The sequence below is a fragment of the Delphinus delphis genome, chromosome 7 (genome assembly GCF_949987515.2).
Source record: "Delphinus delphis chromosome 7, mDelDel1.2, whole genome shotgun sequence".
NCBI lineage: Eukaryota > Metazoa > Chordata > Mammalia > Artiodactyla > Delphinidae > Delphinus > Delphinus delphis.
The window spans coordinates 65,547,691-65,571,992 of record NC_082689.1 but is presented as its reverse complement, the minus strand read 5'-3'; the positions used below and the strand labels follow the sequence as shown (position 1 = coordinate 65,571,992).

Below are 24,302 nucleotides of genomic sequence, written 5' to 3'. Positions count from 1 at the left end.
TATTAAGTAGTGACTCGAAAAAAATAGCAGTAGGTGACAAATAATCCAAATTTCCTTAGAGACATGGGACCTATTATCAACTAATAAGATCAGCATTATCAATGCACTTTGTGCTGATATATAGATCTTTTATAAATTATTTTCTAAGGGGATGATTCATAATCAAGTACAGTAACAGAAGATAAGTACCTTTTTTCAAAAATGGGGTTTTAAATATCTTGGAATTAGATACCTATAACAATAGTATGAGGACTATGTTAATCAGTTAAAGGTGTGTTTCTAACATAAAAGGTATTGCAAGATGCAGAGGCATTCACAGGACCAGAGAGAAGGCACCTCCAGCAGAGAGACTGATGGATGCAAGAGTAAGGGCCGAGCCATGCCTGAGGTATTTAAAACGTCCTTACACTGTCATCAGAAGTTGCCTTATCTATTATCACCTCTGGCAGAAGCTGTCCATTGGGGAGCATGAGGGCTGAGGGTCCATCCACCAAGGAGACCACACCATTGCAGTCCACGGCGCTGTGCATCTTCCTGTTCACCGGCAGCCCTGGGGGGGACCTACTGGCTTGGCTGATATTACTGCTGCGCCGCTCCCAAGGTCTGTGGGGCATGAACAGTGAGCCCCTTCTGCTCTCATTGTCCCCAAAGATGCTATGCTCGTCGTCAGCAAATTCAGTCTCAGATCCAATATCTTTTCCTCGACCTTTGAAACTAAAAAGACTTGTTCTGCTACTTCGCCTTGCAGAAAACAAGGAGCCATGAATGCTGAGTGGTGACTGCAGAAAAAATAAGAGATGACACGTATCTGCTGAAGCACCCCAAAACAGAAGTTCATTTCCCATAACTTCCACTGAGACCACTGGCTTGAGGGCAGGTGGCTCTGTACAGGTTTAAATGAAACTGCATATTCTTTGGAAGTATCTAATTGAATAAACATTAGTGCTTGCTATATACAGGACAAGGTGGTAGGCATAGTGAATAATGGAAAATGGGTATGACAGGGTCGTTACCTTAAAACTAGCTTGGACTGCTCTTGTCATATTTCTTTTTATTGATATCACATGTATTCAAGTTCTGTCTCCCCAACCAGATTATGAAATCTTTGAAGGCAGGGACTTTTATTTTGTATGTATCTGGAAGGGTCTTACAGACTTAAGTAGTAGAAGATAGAAATTTTAAATGATGATGTAGATAAAAAGGATAGGAATTCTGCGTGGGTAACTGAAGAGCAGATTGGGAAGAATGGAGAGGACAGAGGAATCTTTGTGGATGGGTGGCACCTAAGCTAATGGATAAAGAATGGGTGGTCCTATGCCAGGAGGCAAACAAGGAAGAAAATCATCCCACTTAGAGGAAACCATGTGTAACAAGTAATAAAGGAATGAAAATATAGGGCATGTAGGTGAGAGTAAACAATCATGGGGGACTGAGGGTACATGAAGGTTGAGAAAGGTAGGACTGAGGTGAAGCCAGTCCATGGCATTGACAAGATGTGGGTCTTGTTCTGTAGTCAGTGGCTACAACAATTCACTCCTCTCCTGAGGTCCCTTCCCTCAGAACACTTTGCTCTATGATGCCACCTCTGGTGATATGCATGTGATGGTGTCAGTGGTACCTGGTTAGGGGTAGAAAATCTCTTTTCACGTGCTCGCCTATGACCTTCAACACCAAGGTGGAAACTTTTTCTCCTGATGCTCTCCTCGGATTCCGATTTGGACAATTTCTCATCATCTCCCTTTTCTTCCCCAATGGAGAGTTTCTTTTGATTATTTTTCTTTCTTCTGTTTCTTCTTTCTTTAGCACTTTTAGAGCTCATTTTGGATGTTTCGGAAGAACTCTCGGAGAGGCCCATTATCCGGCTTCTCTCGATGCTTGTATATTCAGCTGCTGCCATTGCTATTGCCTGTTGCACCAAGAGGTTACACACACAGTGAGTCATTTCCAAAGTCTGGGAAACCCTATTATGGGGCACCTGTTTACTACAAATTCAGTTACACTGTTCATGTAATCACGTCCCTTGTAAGGGAAGTAATGTCGTTTTCTTTGCACTCTGAATAGAGAGCTTACAAAATATATGCTTATTGCTTCTCCTGCATTGTAATAAAGCCATACTGTGCCTTGGAGTTAAACTGTTACATACTATTACTATATAGTAAAGCAATTTAAGTAGTATATGTGGAATTTTAAATTGTATACGTACAAGTTTTAATTTTAGGTAATTCTGGGTCATAAAACACATAAACCATGTAAAAGTTTTAATTTTAGGTAATTCTGGGTCATAAAACACATAAACCATGTGATAATTCATTTGTATATCTTGTTCGGGTAATTAACTCAATATTATCAATAAATTCAGGTACAGCTATACTTTAATGAAGAATGAATTATTTGCAAATAAAATAAATTATTACAGAATAATATCTCAAGAAAATGAAAGAGCCTTTTAGGGGTTCTCTAGGAAATTCCTGGGATAGCCTAGTGCTACCCCTTTTATAAAAATTAAATTTTTATTATTAAAATAAAATAATCCTTGTAAAAATTTGGAAAATAAAGATATTGTGAATAAAAAACAAAAATCAGTCAGAAACCTACATCCTAGCAATAATTGGTGTTAACATTTCTTCCACTCTTTATATATATAATTTTTAAATTGTTTGTATCCTATATTCTATTTTGTATTCTACAACTTAATATATTGTTATATTAATACCTTTTCCTGTCATAATATTCTTAAAACACATCATCTTATGGCCGAGTAATACTCCACGACACAAACATATCATAGTCCTCTTAACCATTTTCTAATTTTTGGAAATTTAAATGCTTTCTGATTTTTAATATTATTAAAATACTGTCCTGAACATCTGTCTGCTTCAAAGTTTCTCCGCATCACAGATTACTACCCTCCCCCAAATAGGTTAGATTGCTTGAAGAGATTTGCTAGGTCAAATCATCAAACACGTGTGGAATATTTGAAATTTTGGTTCTCTTAGTACAAGCCTCCTCAAACTTTTCCACTGAAGTACCCCTTTGGAGGCAGGAGTAAGGAGAAATCCTCAAGAATTTGTGACTTAACCTAAAGTGGCCACAATCATAAGTATGATTTTCTTAACATCTCACACGTTATCTTAAAAACCTTGCAACATTAATCAAAACTGATGAACATTTTGCTTTCTACCCCACAGAGTATCTAACTTTAACATCAAATAATTTTCCCTAAACATTTGTGTACAATTGTTACTCTGGGGAAATACATCATATACGTTCTGGGACTTTGCATAATGCCATACACACAGAGAAATTGTGAGTAACAGGTTTAGGAGGAAGAGTTTAGAACATTCTCCTTGCTGGAGTGAGCTGATTATGTGGGAAGGTGGAATGGGGCAGATGTCAGTTCTAACTCAATCCAGAATTGCTTCCTTTGACCACACCAGAATGAAAATTCAGTTTTCATTTATAAAAATGAAAGGAAACCAGGAAGGAAAATCTCCCTGGGGAAGGCTGAGCATAGGCCACAGGGCTTCTGCTGTTTCCGCTGCTTTTCTACTTGTAGGAAGAATTTTAAATCAAATAACAATACCTCAGCTTCCTCTTGCTCTTTTTTAAGTCGATCTAACATCTGTTGAAATTCCAACTCTTTCTGCCTAGCTTCCTCGATGTTTGCCTGGTTCTGTTCTTCATAGGCCATGGCAACCACTGCCAGGATCAAGTTTATTAGATAAAAGGATCCCAGGAAAATCACCACAACAAAGAAGATCATGTAGGTTTTCCCAGCAGCACGCAGTGTCTAGGGAAAAATGGTAATTATTATTTTAATAACACAAAGGGTTTTTTCGGTAAATCATTTCAACTTGAATGGCATATTAGGTATGTAAATCGTACAGTTCTGTATACTCTCATGTTATCAAAAACATAAAGGAATAAAATTGTATCTTCATCGAAAACAATCAGTATTAAAATACACACTTTTTCGGTACAAAAGATATAGCAATTAATTAAGCTTGTACTGAAATTAAGTGTGATTCTTGACTATTAGTAAGCATAATAATAACCCTGGATCTTTTCTCCCCTAATCTGAAAATTACTCAAAAACTAGCTGCTTTACTCATTTTCAAGTTATAGGACTAGATAATTTCCATAGTATCATTTACTGATAAAGTTATATCTTTAAGAAGTATTAATGATTATGTTAACACAAGGTAGATAGCCTTATTGTATGAATTTATGCATTCATCTTTTATGTATTTTTAATTAACATTTATTAAAATTTTTAAAATGTAATATATGGTAAAAAATTCAAATGGTACAAACAGATATTAAATGAAAAATAAGTCTCTCTATTCTATCTCTGATGCGTGGTAACTCAATTGCCTTTTCTATCAGTTACTGTTCTTACTGATTTCTTCTTTTGGATAAATTCTTTGTAGTGGAATTCTTAGGTCAACAGGTATATTCGTTTTAATTTTCATAGAAATTGCCATGATATCTTCTCCAGTGGTTCCCAGAAATGTGTGAGAAAGTCTACCTCCCCAAATCTAGTCAGACAGTATTTCTCCTTTGATCAACTTTTTGATTTTGGTCATTCTGACAGGTGAAAAGTTATATGTCACTCCAGTTTTAATTTGCAGTAAAGGTGAGTATCTTTTTGCATACTTAAAAAGTCGCTTGTATTTCTTTTTTTTCCTGTGAAGTAAGATTTTTATATAATTTCTACATTCATTTATAATATTCTCAGAAATTAAACAGACATAAAACAGGCCAAAAGAAGAATCTGTAGCAATTTGAGAAGTGATTCATTATTTTTTATAATATAGAATAATCATTTTTGATCTCCTTCCTCTTGGGGTTGGGTACTGATAACATATAGGTGAAAAGATAGAGCCACAATCCCAAGAGGATCACATGTAAGTTAAAGAGGAGATGTTCGCATGAATGAAGAATTCCAGTACAAGAGATGGATGCTATAAACTGAAGAACAAAGGGCATGGAGGTGTAGAAGAAGGAACAAGTGAGTTGAGAGAGAAAAACTCAGAGACATGAATTGAGTCTTCCATTGTCATATTAGTTTGCTCAGGCTGCCATAACAAAATGCTATAAATTGGGTAACTTAAACAACAGAAATTTATTTTCTCAGTCCTAGGGGATTGAAATCCAAGATCAAAGTATTGGCAGGTTTGGTTTCTCCTGTGGTCTCTCCCCTTGGCTTGTGGATGGCTACCTTCTCACTGAGTCCTCACAAGGTATTTTCTCTGTGTGTGTGTGTATCTCTACTCATATCCTAATGTTTCCTTCTTATAAGGACATCAGATAGGTTTAGGACCCACCCTAATAGCCTCATTTTAGTTACCGCTTTAAAGGCCCTAACTCTAAATATAGTCATTCTAAGGTACTGGGAGTTAGGACTTCAACATATGAATTTGGGGGAGATACTATTCAGTCCAGAACAACTGTACATGGGAGTGCACAAAATAAAGAACAGTGAGCACAGGAGAGCCTGGTGTTTAGGGCACTGCAGGCAGGGAGGCAAGTGTGGAAAGCATGGCGTGTGTAGGAGTGCTGTGAGAGAACATTACAGTATATTTCTTGCTATTTACCTAGGACTCCGTGGGATGCTATATTCAGAAAGAGGGAAAGAGATCTAGAGATCAAAAAGCCCAGAAGAGTAAGAAAATAATTTATGATTTAAGAACTATCCATTCTAATAGTGCTGGAAATAGAACATGTCTAATTTTAGTACTAAGACAATAGAGTTTTCTCCATTCTAAATGTAATAAAACATCTCATATATAAGGCTGGTAAGGAACATACATCAGATTTTTGTGCAATGAATGCTTCTCTTGGCACTCACCTGTTGGTAAAGGTTTTCCCAGTAATCCTGGGTCATTAGCCGAAACAAGGCTAAGAAGGCCCAACTGAAAGTATCGAAGCTCGTGTAGCCATAATCGGGGTTCTTGCCAACCTTCACACAGGTGTACCCTTCTGGACACTGGCTACATGTGAAAAAGGATATCACAAGTCAGAGTACCTTCAGGATGCAAGCTAAAGGGTACTACAGAGAAGTCGGAAACTCAAGGTTTCCTTTCCAGGGGGACAATATTGAATAATGATTAAGAACACATTATTTGGAGTCAGCAAGAACTGGGTTTGAATCCCATCCTTACTTTTTACTAGTTGTTGACTTTGTCAAATTACTTAAAATTCTCCAAGGCCGGGTTCCTTCTTTCTGTGAGACAAGATAATAATACCTACCTCCAAAGGTTAAAAGTTGAAGGAAATATATATATATATAATATATTATTTATATATAAATATATTTATATATTTAATATATATTATATTATATTAAATATATATAATATAATATATATTATTTGTATATAAATATATTATCATATATTAATTATATATAAATATATATTATATAATATATAATAATATATTATTTATATATATAAATGTATATATTATTATATATAAATATATATTTATATACACATAAATGTATATATTATTTATATATAAATATATATATTTATATATATAGTCTTATATATTTTCCTTCAACCTCCAAAGGTTAGGACTGTTATTAAGTTTAAAGAAGAGAATGTATGCAAATTACCTAGCCTAGTTCCTGCACATAGAAAGCATTTAATAAATGGTAGCTGCTATTAGTATCATCATCAACATCAATCATTAAGACTTGGAAACTTTCACCAGATGTCATATAGTAGTTCTTGTACCCATAAAGATTGATATATAGGCCTCAAATAAAATTGTCACCCCAAATTATTCTTGGGGTGAATTAGAATCAAGAACAGTCAATAGATAACAATTGTGTAAGTACATAGAGATTTCTAGTTAAAGACTTTTTTTCTCTTTAAAGTTAGTGGATTGGTATCCATGATGTCAAATAAACACAGTGTTCTGAGGTGTCTTTAGGAGCAGCAACCTTATCTTGTTTGTTTTTATGTTCCCACTGTACCCAGAGCCTCTTCCCGGGCAGGGGGCAGTGCAAGAACAAAGGCCCTGCAGCAGAAATAAAGTCGGTGTGTGGGAGAATGAACAAAATGGGTACTTACATAAACACGACATTCTTAAAATATCTTTACCCCAGTCCATGGGATCCTTTTGTTTAGAGTGGCCAAACTGTCACTGCATTCTGTCACCTATGAACCATACTTGATGGGAGAATGAGTATAATTTGGGGATGGAAAGAAAAGTTGATTTTGTCACTCTTCTTCCCAGAAAGAAGAAAGGCTGGAAATTATCCATCCAACTTTTGGTGGGGTTTTTTGGAAGTAATTTTTTTCTACTTTCTTAGGATGTATATGATTTGTATCTTGTTTTAATTCAAGCACTACCTCGAAGTATTGCTTTCAAATGTATGGTATGCATTAACCATGAAAGTTTTAAACTCTGGACTCACTGTGGGACAGAATGAGTCAAAAAATGCCATGAAATATATGAAAATAATATAGAATCAAAGGTTCTTATTAGCAAACTGATTGAGTTTTATTTTTCTTTTTTCCCCCAGCCTTTGGACTAAACTGAAAACAAATATTACGTACCCTGAATCGGTGCTGAAACCACAAAGGAGAGCATCTTTGGATCCCTCCAAGTAATAAAAATATTCTGTTCAGGAAGAAATTGAACAATATAACATTATGGAGTGTAAGCTTTAAGAGTGACACAGCAGGTCAGTTAATTAATATAGATATATTTACAAACATATTCAGGCCCAGTGCCAGGCAATAGGCATTCACTTATTTATTGTATTCTTATATATTTTCCTTCAAATATTTGTCGATAACCTCTTATGGGCCAGGCAGTGAATATGATGACAAACATGATAAATAAGATCATCAATTTTATGAAGCTTTCTTTATGTTTAGGTAAGGGTGGAGGTTGGGGATAGAGAAAGACACTTAACAAGTAAATAAGTAAATATACAAGGTATTTTCACATAGGGATAAATGCCCTAAAGAAAATAAATTAAGACAATGTGACAAAATGTGGTCAGGGAAGTCTTTTCTAAAGAGATGACATTCGAGCTGGAACCTAAATGCTACAGAGAAGACAGCCATTCGAGGACCCTCGTGAGACATCTTGACAGAGTGAAGAGCAAAGAGCAAAACCCCAAGGTAGAAATGAAGTTGGTATATGGAAACAAAAAAGCAAAATGGCCAGCCCAGTTATAGTGCAGTGAGTGAGGAGGACTGTGGTGTCAGAGGTAGGCCGGGGCCACGTAGCAAGGCTTTGCATGCCATGGAAAGGAGTTTGGATTGTAAGTGTGATAGGAAGTAATAGAAGTAGGAAGTAGAGATGTGAGACAATAATTAACATTTCTGAATGTTGCTGTGGCTGCTTTGTGGACTATGGACTATAGGAGGGCAAGTGTGGAAGCAGGGATACAAGCTAAGTGACTACAGTGACAGGTGACATGGCTACGATTCAGAGCTGTGGAAGCAGGGATACAAGCTAAGTGACTACAGTGACAGGTGACATGGCTATGATTCAGAGAGTAGCCATGGATACAGAGAGAAGGGGATAGAATCAAGCTGACGGGATGTGTTGACGGAGTGCATGTGGGGTATGTGGAAGAGAGGAGACACAAGGATGTATCAGCTGGTCAAGAGTGGTACCAGTTACTGGGATAAGGAAGAGTGGGGCACAGAATGGCCTGAAGGACAACCAGGAGCTCCGTTTTAGCTGTGCTCCACGTGAGATGATTATTAGGTATTAAATTATATTTGTCAAGTAAGTGACTGGATTGATATGAGTCTTGAGGTCAGTGAAGGTATCAACTATGGAGATACAAAGATGGGCGTCATCGTCAGGCCATGGGACCTGATGAGTTAACCCAGAGAGAAAGTGGAGCTGGGGAAGGGGAGGGAAAGAGAAGGAAAAGAGCCCCCAGCTCAGCCCCAAGTATTCCAGAAGGGGTACAGTTGGCAAGGCAACACTATTAAGTGAAGGAAATTTATTTTCTGAAATTCTCTCATTGTTTACTCACCAATCAACGTCTATTTAGGACTTACTAAGTTCTGGATGTTGAGGATACAGAACTGAAATAAATGTACATTTTCCCCTTTCATGGTACCCTCTGTGCCCATTTTCAGGTGTAAAGGAACTCATAACTCTTCCTTTATTTACTATAATGACTTATTCTTAATACAGGGGGCTGATCCAAACCTATACAGTAAAGGTATAAAGGACAAAAAGAATTTTTTTAATAAGAGCCCAACTTCCTATCTGGCTCAAGTCAAAATAAATAAAGATGTAATTTCTAGGAGGCTCTGGAGTAACAGCAGAACGAAGACTTTGAAGTCAGATGTACTTGGATTTGAATATTGTTTCTACCCCTTCCTATGTAGGTAAATTACTTTATCACTTTAAGATTTAGCTTCTGCATCTGTAAAATGTGGATAAGAACACCTACTTTGTAGAGCTGTTGAATTAGTACTAATAGGCTATGGCATGTAAAACACTTAACACAGTGACCCACGCTTTCTACATCAATGCTAAAAGAGCAGCAGCTCTTATTAAACAACTTCAGATAAGACTAACTGACTTATATGCCATCGTTTGGTCTTATGTAGAAGATACAAATATTAGAAGACACAAATAAACCAATAAGGCCCCTTAGTTTGGGGTGAAAACTCTCAGTGTTCATTTTTGCAAAAAATCCTGTGCCTTGGGGAGGGTAGGCATGGCAGAATGAGGATGGAGGAGGTGATCATGCAACGTTTTATACATAAACCTCTGAGATATTTTTATTATGGAAGGATTACTTTAGAGTTATCCTTTAAAGAAATACCAGTTCACATTTACCAATCACTGAGGAGCTGCTTTATAAAAGTAGGCTCTAGAGCTGCCTGTACGGGCATGTTGCAGGGCTAACATGTCAATTCAATACACGAATGGTGAAAGGTGAAGCAATGGGAGTAGCTCACTCTGGTCTTGTAGAACACTTGAAAATAATTCCCAAACAAATAAACAGTAAATTATTAGGATAATTAGCCTCAAGAGAATTTAAGGTTAACATGTAAAGGGAAAATGTAATACCAAGAGAAGAATTCCTCTTTTGCACTGCCAGCCAATGATCCCACCTCACATTTTTCTGTGGAAATAAAAGCCACTGGGCTTGACTTAATCCTCCTCTGATTACGCTGGAGCCTGCTCTTCCATCTTTCCTCCTGCTTCTATGGTGGAGATGTCTCTCCCCTTCGCTCTCCCACTTTCTCAAGGACTTGCTCTCCCCCGCTCTCCTGAATTATTAATCCATATTTTACTACTCATTCATTTCTAGCACTAGAAAAACATCCCTATCAAAATCCATCTTTTAAAAAAATGCCGGCCATTGCCCCTGTTATTCTGATTCCCTTACAGCCAAATTTCTTGGAAGAATTGTCTACACATACTGTCTTCTCTTCTTTCTGACATCTTATTCACCCGTCACCACCTTCATCCAACCTTGTGTCCTACCGCTCTACTAAAATTTGCTCATGAAATTCTCTAATGACTTCCATGTTGTTTAAGCTAATATACATTTCTCTATCCTCATCATCCTTGATCTTGATCTTAATCCTTGATCTTGCAGCATCATTCAACACAAGCACTCCCTTTTCTCAACATACTTTTTTCTCTTGATTTTCCTACTTATATCTTTGCTTCTTGCTTTACTGGCCACTTTTTCTCTGCATCTTTTTTGGGGTCCTCCTTTCTACCTGCCTTCTAGACATTAGGGTTGTGGAGATGAGCATCTTCTAAACACCAAATTTGCTTTAAACACCAGGTTTCCCATTGTCTACCTACTTATAAACATGAGGATTTTCAGAAGGATGTGTGTATGCGTGTACATATCTTTTCCCTTTGCTGATTACTTCGAAGTGTATATCTCCAAACTAGGCATTTCCTCTGATCTCTATGCTTAAATCTCCAATTGTCTACTTTCTATCTCCACTTGGATATCCCAATGACATCTCAATTTTAACTGGTTAATAGTGACTTTCTCCTACAAACCTGCCCACTCTTCCCTCACTTCCCATTGCCACCTATCCAGTTACTGTGCCAGAAACGTAGATGAGATTCCCCAAGCCCTTCTCTCCTCTCTAATTCATCAGTGAGTTCTATAGGTGTCATTTTGAACTCACATTTTTCACTTTCTGCCGCCACTCTAGATGAAACCACAACCTTGTCTTGTTTGGAATGACAGAAGCATCATCCTAACTGGTCTTCCTTTTTCTAATCTACCATCTATCTTACCCAATCAGCTCCCCGTATGGTAAAGTGATTAAAACCACTGCATTTAAAATAAAATCCAAACTCCTTTCCATGGGCTGAGACATTCTTCATGATATGACCCCTGCCTTTTTCTCTAACTTTCTCTGTTGCCATTCTGCCTCTCCTTTGCTAAAGTCTAACCACACTGCTATTCTCCCATTCCTTAAACACATGATACTCTTTCTTGTCTCAGGGCTTTTCCACAAGCTCTTCCTTCTAATTCAAGGAACAGCCCCCATTTACACCTACACTATTTTATGGCTTCTTATTATCCTTTAGATCTCTGCTTAAATGCCACCTCCTCAGAGAGGGCTTCTCATTTAGTTGGTATCTCAGCCCCTGAGATTTATTTTCTTCACATAGCATTTGTTATAACTTGCAATATTTTTTGTCTGTTCCCCTCCTTTTACTCTTTCATTCTCCCTAGAAGATAAGCTCTGTGGATGCAGAGGCTGAGGTTATCATACTCACTGCTACAGGTCCAGAAACTTGTACAATGCTTAGCTCAGGGAAGCACTCAATAAACCCATGTGTTGAATACTTGAATAAATACTGCAGTGAGACTGGGCTTCTATGACACAGAAAACAGGTAGGAAACCAAACGCGGACTGAACACAATCATCTCTGCTGTGAAACTATATTTCAGAAGAAAATCAAGAATAATGTATAGAGTTGAGGGAGAAGATTGTGGTATAAAACTTCATTGTTAGCTAAGCTGTCATTCACTCATGTGTGAACCCAATATGAAGATATACTGCAAGATCCAAGAGCTTTTTCTACGCCTTTTGAAAAAAATTGCTTGAAGCAATTCCAGAAAGTCAAAAAAAAAAAAATCACTCAACGTATGAACTCAGGAATGAGACCAAGATTCAGAATAAAAGGACTGGTAATGATCCTAGTTAAAAAAAAGTCAAGTTTAAGTAAGTGCTGTATGTAAACTGATTCATAAAACAAAGTACAAATGTCAGCAATTACCTGTAAGCTCTATAACTTGCATGGTATATAAATTAAGAAATAAAATCCTTTGGAAACTAGAAATAAAATTTAAGATCATATTAATAAAAATCAGAAGCTGAAAAAATAAATTAAAGAAAAGCAAAGGAAAATATGCTACATTCCTCATCAAATGCTGGTAGTAAAAAAAATATACATTAAAAATTTTACTTTGAAACCCTTCAGTTTTCTTGTTTTAGGCTTCCTTTTTTTCAGTTTTCTTTATTTACAGTCTTTTACTATATTAGCTAGGTTTTATTTGCCTTTATATTACTCAGTGAGTAGGAAAAAACACATTGAGTAAAGTAAAAAAAAAATAATGATGTATACGACTCTTTATTATTTAAGGAGAATTAACACCTGACCTTTACTCCCTGATCTCCTTCTATCAAAGGCACTTGCATGTCCACCTTACCTCTGGATCTAATTATTAAGGTTTATGGGTTCACGTGGGCAACATCTTACAGACACACTGCAGGTGTTAGACAGAAATTACAATCTTGCTAGATTTCATTCTCACCCAAACTCATCAGCTCTGGTGAGAGAAACTGTGTTAGGGGATAACTATTTAGAAAACATGCCGTTTATGCTTTCTGTAGGATACTCTAAAATACACTTGTGAATTAAGTAGACTTCTGAGACTGTGCGTACAGATCATCGTAAATGGTATCTACAGAACTAGTTCTGATGATGGTCATTAGCTAGATTGAGGGCAGCCATTAGAAAGAGCTGTAAAACTCATCATTGGTTATAGTATGAGGATAGTGTTGATAAAGCTGAATAAACTGTTCTGCTTATACAAATCTTTAGAAATACTATTGAGACAAACATTTTAATATGTGATAATATTATCATTATAACATGATTAACATGACTGTACAATGTTATAGTTATAAGAAAAATACAAGGGTAAAAATATAATTATATTACTATATAATAAATTATACTATAAAATAAACGTAAGTATAAATTACTCAATAAAACTATAGTATATAAATATATAACTTATGAAATTTAATGGTCAATATCATTAATTCATAGCTAAATTTATTTTTCTAGAGCAAACTTATTCTTTTTTATCTTACAGAAATTGAGAATTATGCAACTATCCCATGTTCTTAATACCAGAACCGCTAGAAAGCTTAGATCCAGGGAAATTTATGAAAATATAACATGATCCAAATTCACATTGCAGCAACTTTCTCTATATTTGAGTGATTTTGAAATAATTAAAATGAAAGCAACATTCCATTGCCAGAAGAGAACAATGCTCTTAGCCTTATTTCAACCTATTAATAACTACAAGGGCATTCTTACTTCCATAGTCTTCTTCATCGAGAGTATTCAATATGCTTTCTATTGTTTCATTATTTTCAAGCAGAGTCCGCACACATTTTTGCTTCAGGTTGCCCATAAAGAGCTGCAGTCCAATCAGTGCAAACACGCTCAGACAGAACACAGTCAGGATCATGACGTCAGAAAGCTTCTTCACAGACTGGATCAGGGCCCCTACGATGGTCTTCAGGCCTGAATACGAGGAGGAGAAATAGGTGTTCAAAATGAAATAAAGCCTCTGAATGAGAAACGAAAACAAAACACAAGCTTTCCTAGAAATGCATGCATTTTATCAAACCAATGATCTTAAATAACCTAGTTGGAAAAAAGTCTACCAGCTCAAAAGGGTGGACTTGCTGTTTTATATATTTTGTTTCTGTATATTACAGCAAGTGATTAAAAACTTGAAATATTTCCAGAGAATAACCAAACTGTCAAAATGAATAATTTGGTTGCTCAAACCATATCCACACTCACTTGAAAAAACAATTTTTAAAAAGTGTCAATTCAGTGAATGTTTGTCAGACAAAACATCTCTTTATAACGACACCAAAACAGAAAAGAGGCTGAATTGCAGCACACAGTGACAACTTACTAAATTTCAGTTAAGAAATGGTTTGTTGAGGAAAGAAAAAAACATTATGTCATGCAATCCTCCCCATGCTGATATTTTGTATCTCTTTTCTTAACCATATGAAAAGGAATAAAACAAATTGAAATTTTCATTCCTGGATAAGCAAAATGGAAAATGAACTGTTAGACAGGAGGGAAAATTTCAAGTTGAGATGTGAACCAAATGGCCATCTTCATCGCCTAAGACTCATGCAACTGATTAAACTCAAAGGCTGACTTTTAATAACGATTGTGAAAAACGTAAAAGATCAAATTTAATTAAAATTGTGTAAGAGAAAGTTTTTCTTGTTTTTCCTTGAAAAGATCAAAGTCAGCCCCGGTGTTTAACCCCACTCTCACCTGGAATGACTGAAATTGTTTTCAAAGCTCGGAGAACTCTGAATGTTCTCAACGCTGAGACATTGCCCAGGTCCACAAACTCTGTCACATATCTGTAATAGGGGAGTTTATACACAAACACGGTAACAACACACACACACAAACAAAGAACAACTCCCCAAATAGTTGGAGTTATGAGTGGCCTAATGCTTCACACCAATTACTTCTTACCTGGGATTACAGAAATAGTTTTCAAAGCTCTCAACACTCTGAAAGTTCGAAGAGCTGAAACATTGCCTAGATTTACAAATTCTGTTAAATACCTGTAGAATTAAATCAGAGTTATTCAGAATTTAGATAGAGTCTATGATACTTACCTGTGCCTTTAGTCAAGGTGTTTCCTACGCTTGGAACCTCTTATTTAAATTTACAGTTCTGCAAGTCTTTTGCTTCTATCATTACTAATTTAATTTGATTTGATTTGAGTCATTTGATGTGAGCAAAATACAAACGTATTATTAAAATGGTTTCATACACATAAATGCCTAACTAAACAATTAAATGCTTCAATTACTAAACTTTAATATTATGGTAATATAGATATTTAATATTCTATAAAATACCAGCAGCAAACCTAGACAACTGTATGCTAATTCAAAGAAGCCAGACACTAAAAGGTCATATATTGTATGATTCCATTCACGTGAAATGTCTAGAACAGGCAAATCCACAGAGACAGAACACAGTTGAGTGGTTTCCAGGGACTGGCGGCGGGGGGAGAAGGGAATGGAAGTGACTGCTCTCTGGGGTGACAAAAATATTCTGGAATTAGAAAGTGATGATGGTTGCACAACTTTGTGAACATACTACAAAACACTGAATTTTATACTTTAAAAATGGTAAAGCTTATGGCACATAAATTTAAAAAAGGAGACCCCTGAGAAGATGCAGCCTTCTTTGACACAGTGTTGTCTTAGCAGGTGGTGGGTGGCAGTACAGCAGTCTTATATGACCACAAAAAGCCAGCCTGAAGGACAGAGGTGGGGCAGGTGTGCGGGAATTGGAGACTAGAAATCCCAAGACCCTTCTGTATTGTCTAAATCCCTCCAATGAACACGTATTACTTTTACAATTCAAAATGACAGAGGGAAAATACTGTATATAGGTTTGAGATTTAAAAAATAAAGAAGTGTTTCTGACAAATATATTTAGGAAAAGAGCAATATGAATAAATTAAAATTATATCTTAATGTGATACTTTTCCCTTGAAAATAAACTGTGGATGCCTATGTAATGCATACACAATGCATTGATGTTAGGTTTAGTACGCAGTGACAAGCCCTTATAAAAAGATTTATTTCTATATTTTAATATACTTATTAGCTTTTGAATAATATAGGTTAATTTAAAAAAGAGCACCGTACTTATAATAAATGCCTGAGTTTTTTCTTATAGGTTTTACCAGATTTTAAATAAGAACTTGGAAAAAGTGTGACCCTAACTGGCACTACATATATTATCTATCCAAGTACTGAGCATGGAGGAAGACCATCTATCTTAATGATGTCACACACTTTTGAGTAGAAAATGCTCTATCTGAAAAAATATTAATATTTTTTGATGACTAACTTTCATACAGTATCCTTTAAATGTAACCATTATATGCAGGAAAAGTCAAACCCCAAAAGTCTGTTCTTACTGGAATACTGTGCTGTCTGAGACTTTCATGAGTTTGGCATTTCAAAAAACTGAAAGTACTTACGCAAAAACAATGACAATAAAATCAAGCCAGTTCCAAGGGTCACGAAGGAAAGTGAATTCTCCTACACAGAAGCCTCTTGCAAGGATTTTTACAAGTGATTCAAAAGTATAGATTCCAGTAAAAGTGTACCTAGGCACAAGAATCCATTGGGATATTAAGTGTGAAAAGAATACAATACCATGTGAATCTTTATAATTAATTTTTTCTGATCAACCAAAGGAAGGCATCTGTTGGAGTATGGCTGTTGGTTTATGGACCCATTCTAACTATTAGAATAAACTACAGTAAAGGTCCTTCCAGAAAATCTTAAAATGTACATATCAGAAACACTCTCAGAAAGTAGAGGTATTTAAAAATTACTAAGAACACAGGTATTAGATTTGCCTAGAAAATTCCTGCATTGTTCCTATCAGAAATATACCCAAGGACAAGATATATGTGGCATGTCTAAGAACAAAGCAGGGCATCTGATAAGGTCTTTTTTCTAGAAAAGACTGTAGCACGTATTATTCTATTCTAATATTAGCAGGTTAATATTGTAGGGGAGAGAAAAATAATTGAAAGAAAAGCAACTATGTAACATGGGAAGATAAACACCACAATATTTATAGATGCAATAACTTCCTGGTATAAAAAGGAAAGGATAAAAATGACCATACTAAGACTATATTAAAATGTACTTAAACCCACTTACTCTACATTCTTGGTCCAATCTGGAGGGTTACTCATGGTCATAAATATGCAATTCGTCAGAATAGTGCACATGATAAGCATGCTGAATGCGGTAGCTTAGAATCAAGGAATATGATAAAAGACCACGGTAGGAACTTTGAATATTTGATAAAGACATTTGTTGAAATGCTAACAATTTTTCCTTAAAAAAAAATTCTAAGCACGTCTATAGACTTAAAAAAAATCTCTTTGAACAAGGCAGTAATAGACAAAAGCAATTTTTCCTAAAATACTAAAATTGCCATTCTCCCAATCTACTCACAGATCTACACCAAATTATATTGAGATTGGTAAACCAGAGTTTTTTCAGGTACAAAAGGACTAAAATCTATATTTTTAAAAAAATAACAAAAAACTGCATTTTAAAGAACCATTGTAAGTAAGCATTTTAAAAAGGATATGAGTGTACTAAAATCTTAATAGATATTCTTCTGAGAGGACTGAAAGGAGAGAGGATGTACAAAGCAGGTGTGGCATTGAAACGGAAGATTGCTTTCCCTTTGTTCAAAACTATGAAAGTCTGCAGGAGTAAAAAGAAAACAGTATGAATCGAGACTCCAAAATTTCAATGTAGTAGATTAATATCTGCAATTTACCTCTCCATGTGGTAGGGTCATATTAAAGAAACACTGCCATCAGACTCAAGCAATGCAGCTCTTCACGTCATGTTGGCCAATGAACTCCAAGTCCATTGTCCATTTCATCAGTAAAGTAAGAAGTGAGCCATTTATGAGCATGTATAATTTAGAGCTTTCAAAATACAGTTTTCACTTTTTCATATCCCTTCAACACCCAAATCAGTAACAATAACTTGTGGCCACTGTAAATATTTTAAAATACAACTTAGTTCTTTCATTACATTGCATTTTATGCAAACCAAATAGATACTAGCTATCCTTGATTTTTATCATATCACTGACAGAATTTTAATACTTCTTGGCTATTGTCAGGTTTAGTAGCAAATGTACCAAAATATGAGTTTTCAAAAGTATTTTCATAAATTTAAGGAATATTAGAGTTGAAAGAATCCTACTACTCAGTATGATTTTCCTATTTTAGATGTTAATACCAATAACAGCTAAAATAAAAGAACATAAAGGACTTGCTTGCTACTATCCATGGCAATTTTTTGAAATAATACGAATAGAACCAAACATTTAAGAAATATGTCATGTAACCTTTGCATAATGAGTGACAGTTTCCATGTCTTTGGTATTTAGTTGAAAAATTTGAAACCCAAACAAACAAACAGCAATAACAACAAAACATTAAAACAACCGAAGGAGTTGGCTTGGAAATCAGAAAGACCAAGTTCAAATCCTTGTCTTATTTTTCTGTGGTTGGCAAACAAATTCCTTGTGTTATCTAGAAGACACTAATTTGGTCTTTTTTTTGTTGATTCTGAATTTTATATAAGTTTATAAGGGAGCTTTTGGTAATGAATATTTTTCACCAAACTGGAGATGTAACTTCGGGTAATCTTGCTTTTGTATGTGGCAGAGTCCCCAAGAAAACAAACAGAATCTATTATTTTCAGATGCCCTTTTATATTCCTGGTCCCTTGTACTATACCAGTTATGTATAGTAAATTAAACATAATTTAACATAAAGTTCACTTTTGCATTGAAAATTAGTTTTAAAATTAATATCTCACCTTTGAGTACAACTATTGTTTTCTTAAATCTCAATACACTGTGCTTTTTAAAATTCGTTCAGCCATTATATTCTACAATTGTGCAGTGAGCAACTATGGCATAAGAGGCAATGAAAGGGATTTGAACATAAATGAGGCATGAGTTTTGCATTCAAGGAGCTTCCTAGAAAAGTGATAAGAACACAATAACTCTAATACAAGGCAAGATGTGACAGGCAGCATACAGAGAAATACAAATGGCAGAGCATGAGAGTAAAGAGGGGGCGTGGTCACATGTCTGTCAGAATAATCAGGGGACTTCATGAACCAGAGGTCATCTGAGCTAATGTGAAACTCATATTACTGCCTCAACTTGGCAAGATAAAATTACCTTGTACTTGATATTTAAAAAAAAAGAACCGGTTTACTATTTTTAAATTCAGATTCCCAATTTTCATTTTCATTAAAAACTTCTTTAGGATTGTCTAGGTTTATAAACAAGCAGGAGTTAATTACAGGTGGGAAAAATAGATATGCCTATGAAATTTTGGGTAGCAGAATGAGTCTCTTTAGCAAAGTCTAAAATCCTACTAGGAAATGCATAGATGTCAAGGTCTCAATAAATTTTTTTTAATATTGCTCACTTATTTAATAATTTATTGAACATAAAATTAGAGAATTAAGGTACTTAAAGAGTATAAGCATTGGAGTTGGACAGATAGGATTCTAAATACCTGATCTACCATTTCACAACTTGAGAGCTAGCACTTCATGTCTGTGAAGCTTTTAAGTTCTGGTGTATTGTAAATTCTTAGTAAATGGTAGGAACAGCTGCTGATATTTTGGGCAACATATAAGGCACCAATGATATGAAGATAATAAGACATTGTACCTGTCCTCTTAATACCCACAGCAGAGGGTGATTGGTAATTTATTCTTTCTTAAAGACACAAACTTTCATCTATAATAAAGGCACTACATAAAACTATTCAAAAGCACTTAATATATTCATCACACAAGAAAATGAAGCCCTAACTTCTATCATTAGTTTATTAAGTGTCCTTTTTTTTAACAAAGCATTGATAATTACACTCAAATATAAGTTAAAATCTGAACCCAGGTCAAATCAGGAGTCATTTAGATTTTTAATCCAAGCAGTGATTATAATGTAGCAGAAATAAAGTTCTTGTCAATGAGTGTGAATAACCCGAAACATTAAGGAATCAATCCACACAGAAGTCAATCCTGAAGTTGCAAGTGGAAGTCAAAACTACTTTAATCAAGAATGATTGAAGGGTAAGGACATGGCACAAAAAGCTGATCATTTAAAGCTCGAAACCAAAAAATTAAAATAAAAAGACTCGGTAATCCCTGTGGGTATTTATTCATCTGTTAATAGAGGACTGTGAAAAATAGATCACTTCGTTTGACCTAGCTCTACCCAAGTACACTGATGCAGATGTGCGTTAGGCTTTTAATGTGGTTGGCGTCATATTTGAAAGGAGCTGGGGCCAAGGTGAGGGATTGGAGTCCCACCCCTAAATATTCTCCATTAAAGTTGTCTACCACATACCCAAAATGATTCCAATAGTTAATCCTCCATCCAAATACAAACATTTTCTCCTTACCTCCCAAGTCACTTTAAGCCAATATTAGTTTATATCTCTGAATTGGGATTTATTTCAGAAAGATTCCTTTCCTCCTTCAGGGGTTCCTGGTTAAGTAACATCCAGGCCCCCTTGAGAACTGGGAAATGCAGGAGGTATCCATGAAGAGCCAGGCATTTTTCAGGATGAAGTAGTAAGTAAAATGAGAAAGTACTTTTTATATTGCCGGTTTCATTATTTACCCATTCATTCTTCCATTCATTTTTGTAAAGCTGTGAGCATGGTGATTGCTATACAACAGAAATTAAACTAAGAGATGTTATACAACAGAATATTTCAGTAGGGAGTCAAATCAACTTGAACTAAAAAATTTGTGACAAAACTTACTAGCATGTAGCATTTTGTAAGTTACTTATTTTCCCCAGGTCCTTTGTTACTTCCTGTCTTACCAAGTTATAGTAAATATGTGTGTTAATTTGTATAAAAAGTCTAGTGCCTGACGCAGAGATCCAGAATACATGTTAACATTCTTCCTTCCTGTGTCAGAATACTGATTGGTTAATTGGAATGCTGGGTAGTATCTCAAAGGCTTCTCAGGTATTCTGCTTTCTCCTTCTGTGCTGTCAGCTTGCTGAGATGCTGGCTTTAATGTGAAGCAAAATATTACATATTGCTATTCAGAGCAATTATCCCAAAGAAGATGTGTTTCTACCATCAAAATTAACTTCATCACATTTTCTATTTCTATTTCTTAAGACATTTCAGTGCCCTTTATTTTATTTGCTAGATGTGTTATCAATAAATAATCTCTTTTATTTACATCTTAAGTCAAAATAGTTCTTTTTAATGGACTTTATCCTGCCTTTCTTGACCTCTTAAAGATAACTCTGCAGTTGCCATGCAGCAAAGCATTGTTGGAGAAAGTTATGGAACCTGCTGATCTAATCCTTTACTGTCTCCTCTTTGTCAAGTTCAATCTGGTTGTATCTGCTACTGTCTCAGAAATGACTGTAATCCCCTTCTCACTTTCTTGGTAGAATAACCTTTGTAGCAGTGTTTCAAACTCTCCCCTTAATGCAATCAACACCTTCTCAGCTCTGCTGCTCTCAAGATTGACTCGCAAAGGACAATTTCCACTCCTGTAATATGGAAAATATTGATATGATTTAACATGCATTTCCTCAGATGTGCCTACCTTTACTTCAACATATCAGGACTCAAATTCATCCTCCTATTTGCCCTTCAGGGCTCACACAGTAAGGCTTCACTCCATTTTTCTAATGCAAATACAAGCTGACCTGTGGTTTATCCCTTGTCTGTTAACATCAGCAACTAGCTACTTACTCGACCCTCTGTATTTTTCTCTGAGAATAATTTTTCTCCACTTTCAAACGTGCTATTTATACCCTACATTGAAAAGGTTTTCAATTTATTCATTGCCTCAAGTGACCATCTTTCTGGTGGAAATTTCTCAAATTTTTCAGCATGCATCAACTGCCACCCACTTCCTCTTTTTACTTGCTATCCACCACTATCTTGCTTTTATTTCCATCACCTAACACAAACTGCTTCCAAAAAGTTACCAACTCATCCTCCTTGTTCACTCCAATAGCCTTTCTCCAGCCTCAACTTTCTGGATAATTTTATGAGATACTCTCTTCCCTTTTTTTTTCTGATTATAGTCTCTTGCCTCTCTGACCATCTCAGGCTCTTTCTCTCCAACCCCCTAAATGAGTGGCTCTCTAAATCCCATTATTAGTTGAGTGATTTTATATATTCCCATGGATTCACCTGTCACCTCCGTGCAAATGCATTCTGGACATATCCCCAGGTCTTACTTCTCAAACTGACAATTATTTTGTTCCTACCAGGATGCACTTATGTTACGTTCCAAAAGGCAGAACATTATACGAAACGCTATTAAATTTAAAAAAATCAAAATAGTATGCCAGTGACAGAACCAGTTTTGATGAAAAATTAGTAAAAGTACATATTCTGAAAGAGCCTACATATGTATTTAACTAAACATTTTTGTCATGACGTGGCTTTTCACTAAATTCCACTTAATCTCAATTTAAAATATCTTTCTGTACAAAAGAGGTAAACAGAGACCACGCCATTGCAGGCACAATAAACTCACTTTTTTGTCTGCATAGTAAGGGTCCAGGTCCTCCAGGGGCTCCGAAACCATGCCCTGAGGGATGTCCCCATAGATGAAGGGCAGCTGTTTGCCGGCTTCCAAGTCACTGCTTGGCTTTGGCCCTTCTTCGTCATCGTCTTTCTTTTCTTCTTTGGGTTCCTTTGTTTTTCCTTCAGCAATACGTTGTTCAATGAGGGCAAGAGACTGTTTTGTGAAGTAGACAAAGCTCTGAGGTCCTGGGGGAGGCAACATTGCCATCTTTTCATCCTGTATATTTTATTTCCCCTTCAGCTCCTTACATAAGAGGCCTAAGTAGAAACAAACAAAGCCTTAAGTGGTTGCCAGCCAGGGACGGCACTTGAAAAAAATAATAATAGTAATAGTAATAATAAAACAGATTTTGGTTTCAACTACAAGAAGCACTGTGTTCACAGAATTATCATCATGTTGAATGAGCACTTATTAAGTGACTACTACGTACATGACTTATTTTCCACGCTCTCTAATGATCTTTATTTAAGAATTTGAACTTAACACTTCACAGATCTTAAAGTGATAACGTAATGAAAAATATGTTTAATTCCCTTTATTTTTCATCTGTATTTACTCTTAGTGCAATTCAATTCAACTTTCCTTGTTTAAAAGTCTTTATGACAGTGCTTCTGACAGCACCACTCTCCAGGTTCCCTTCTTGCCTCTCTCGTCACCTGTCTGACATCTCATAATATACTCACACCCTCTGCTTCTCTTTCTTGAGGAAACTCATCTCTGTGAAGTGAGGTGGTGGAAGATTGTTTTACTCTATTTTACACATTTAGATTTTCTTACAATAAATACATATACCTTTATGAATCCGAAAAAAATATATTTCCATTCTGAATTAAAAACAATTTAGGCAAATGTTTCAGAAGAACAAAGAAGATAAAAGGAATTTGGGAAAGGTTTGGGATAGATTCAATTTAAAAAGTGAAAACACTATAATAGGCATTCAAATTATGACTTCCCTAATTAACTTACATGTGTATACAAAACATTACAAGAACTACAGGAAAGAAAAATACAAAATAAAAAATGCAAACTTCTATATATTATTATTTTGGAATGTTCTAAATAAAAGAGCATAAAAAATAACTGTTCCTATTTTAAAAATAACAGACTTATTATTTCAATGAGTCAAGATAACTTCATAATTCCTCCACTGGAAAATAAAAATGAGTCCTTCTGCATTAGGATTGCCTGAGAGTTGGGACACACCAACTTCTAGTATGTCAACCCACTGTGAACAACTTGAAAGGTTGTATATTAAGTGATATCATGACACACAGAGGGAGGATAAGCTAAGAGAAGCCACGGTCTGTTCTTTTATTTTCCAATGCGAAACATAAAAATTAAGCAAATCACAATAGTGACAACACAGGTTATATAGATTCAGAAAAAGTAGTGAAAAGAAGCTGAAACTAATTATTCTTTAACAGATTTCTCCTATTCCCATGTCAAACAAAATTTACTTCAATTATGTTTAGAGCAAAATGGATGACTTTTCCCCTTAGTTATTTGGGTATGGTATAAGAATAACCCTTATCAGAAATCTATGTATTTTTTTAAGGTGGAAAACCAGCTTAAAAACAACAGAAACTCATTTTGCAATGTAAAATTATAGAAAGGATTATAATGCAAATTTAGCTTTTCTGAAAAAATGCATTTTTATGTTTTTATCACATAAATGAGTCTGGTTTTTGCCATGGTATGTATCAACATATTTCTTTTTAAATCTGCTAACCCATATTCATTTAAAATGTTTTTACCAAATAGTTAATCTGGGCATGTTCCTATATCAGATATTTAAAGCTGTGAGAGTAAGGA

The 24,302-nt window shown here is 35.4% G+C and overlaps 1 protein-coding gene across 3 annotated transcripts in view; it reads right to left on the bottom strand.

Annotated features, from left to right (window-relative positions):
- The window catches only part of SCN9A (sodium voltage-gated channel alpha subunit 9), an 83,500-nt gene extending 60,797 nt beyond the window's left edge, over positions 1-22,703 (bottom strand). The window contains exons 1-11 of one of the 3 annotated variants that reach the window (XM_060016648.1): positions 22,440-22,703; positions 17,461-17,579; positions 17,022-17,111; positions 16,328-16,456; positions 14,587-14,678; positions 13,597-13,806; positions 7,572-7,635; positions 5,852-5,993; positions 3,584-3,790; positions 1,619-1,906; positions 408-779 (exon numbers count right to left, since the gene is read on the bottom strand). In XM_060016648.1, the coding sequence (XP_059872631.1) occupies positions 408-779; positions 1,619-1,906; positions 3,584-3,790; positions 5,852-5,993; positions 7,572-7,635; positions 13,597-13,806; positions 14,587-14,678; positions 16,328-16,456; positions 17,022-17,111; positions 17,461-17,579; positions 22,440-22,697 (1,971 nt within the window). In that variant the 5' untranslated portion in view covers positions 22,698-22,703. Of the gene's footprint in view, positions 1-407; positions 780-1,618; positions 1,907-3,583; positions 3,791-5,851; positions 5,994-7,571; positions 7,636-13,596; positions 13,807-14,586; positions 14,679-14,796; positions 14,889-16,327; positions 16,457-17,021; positions 17,112-17,460; positions 17,580-22,439 lie in introns of all 3 variants that reach the window. The other 2 variants (XM_060016643.1, XM_060016644.1) reach the window with 2 other exon arrangements.
- Between the last annotated feature and the right edge of the window lie 1,599 nt (positions 22,704-24,302).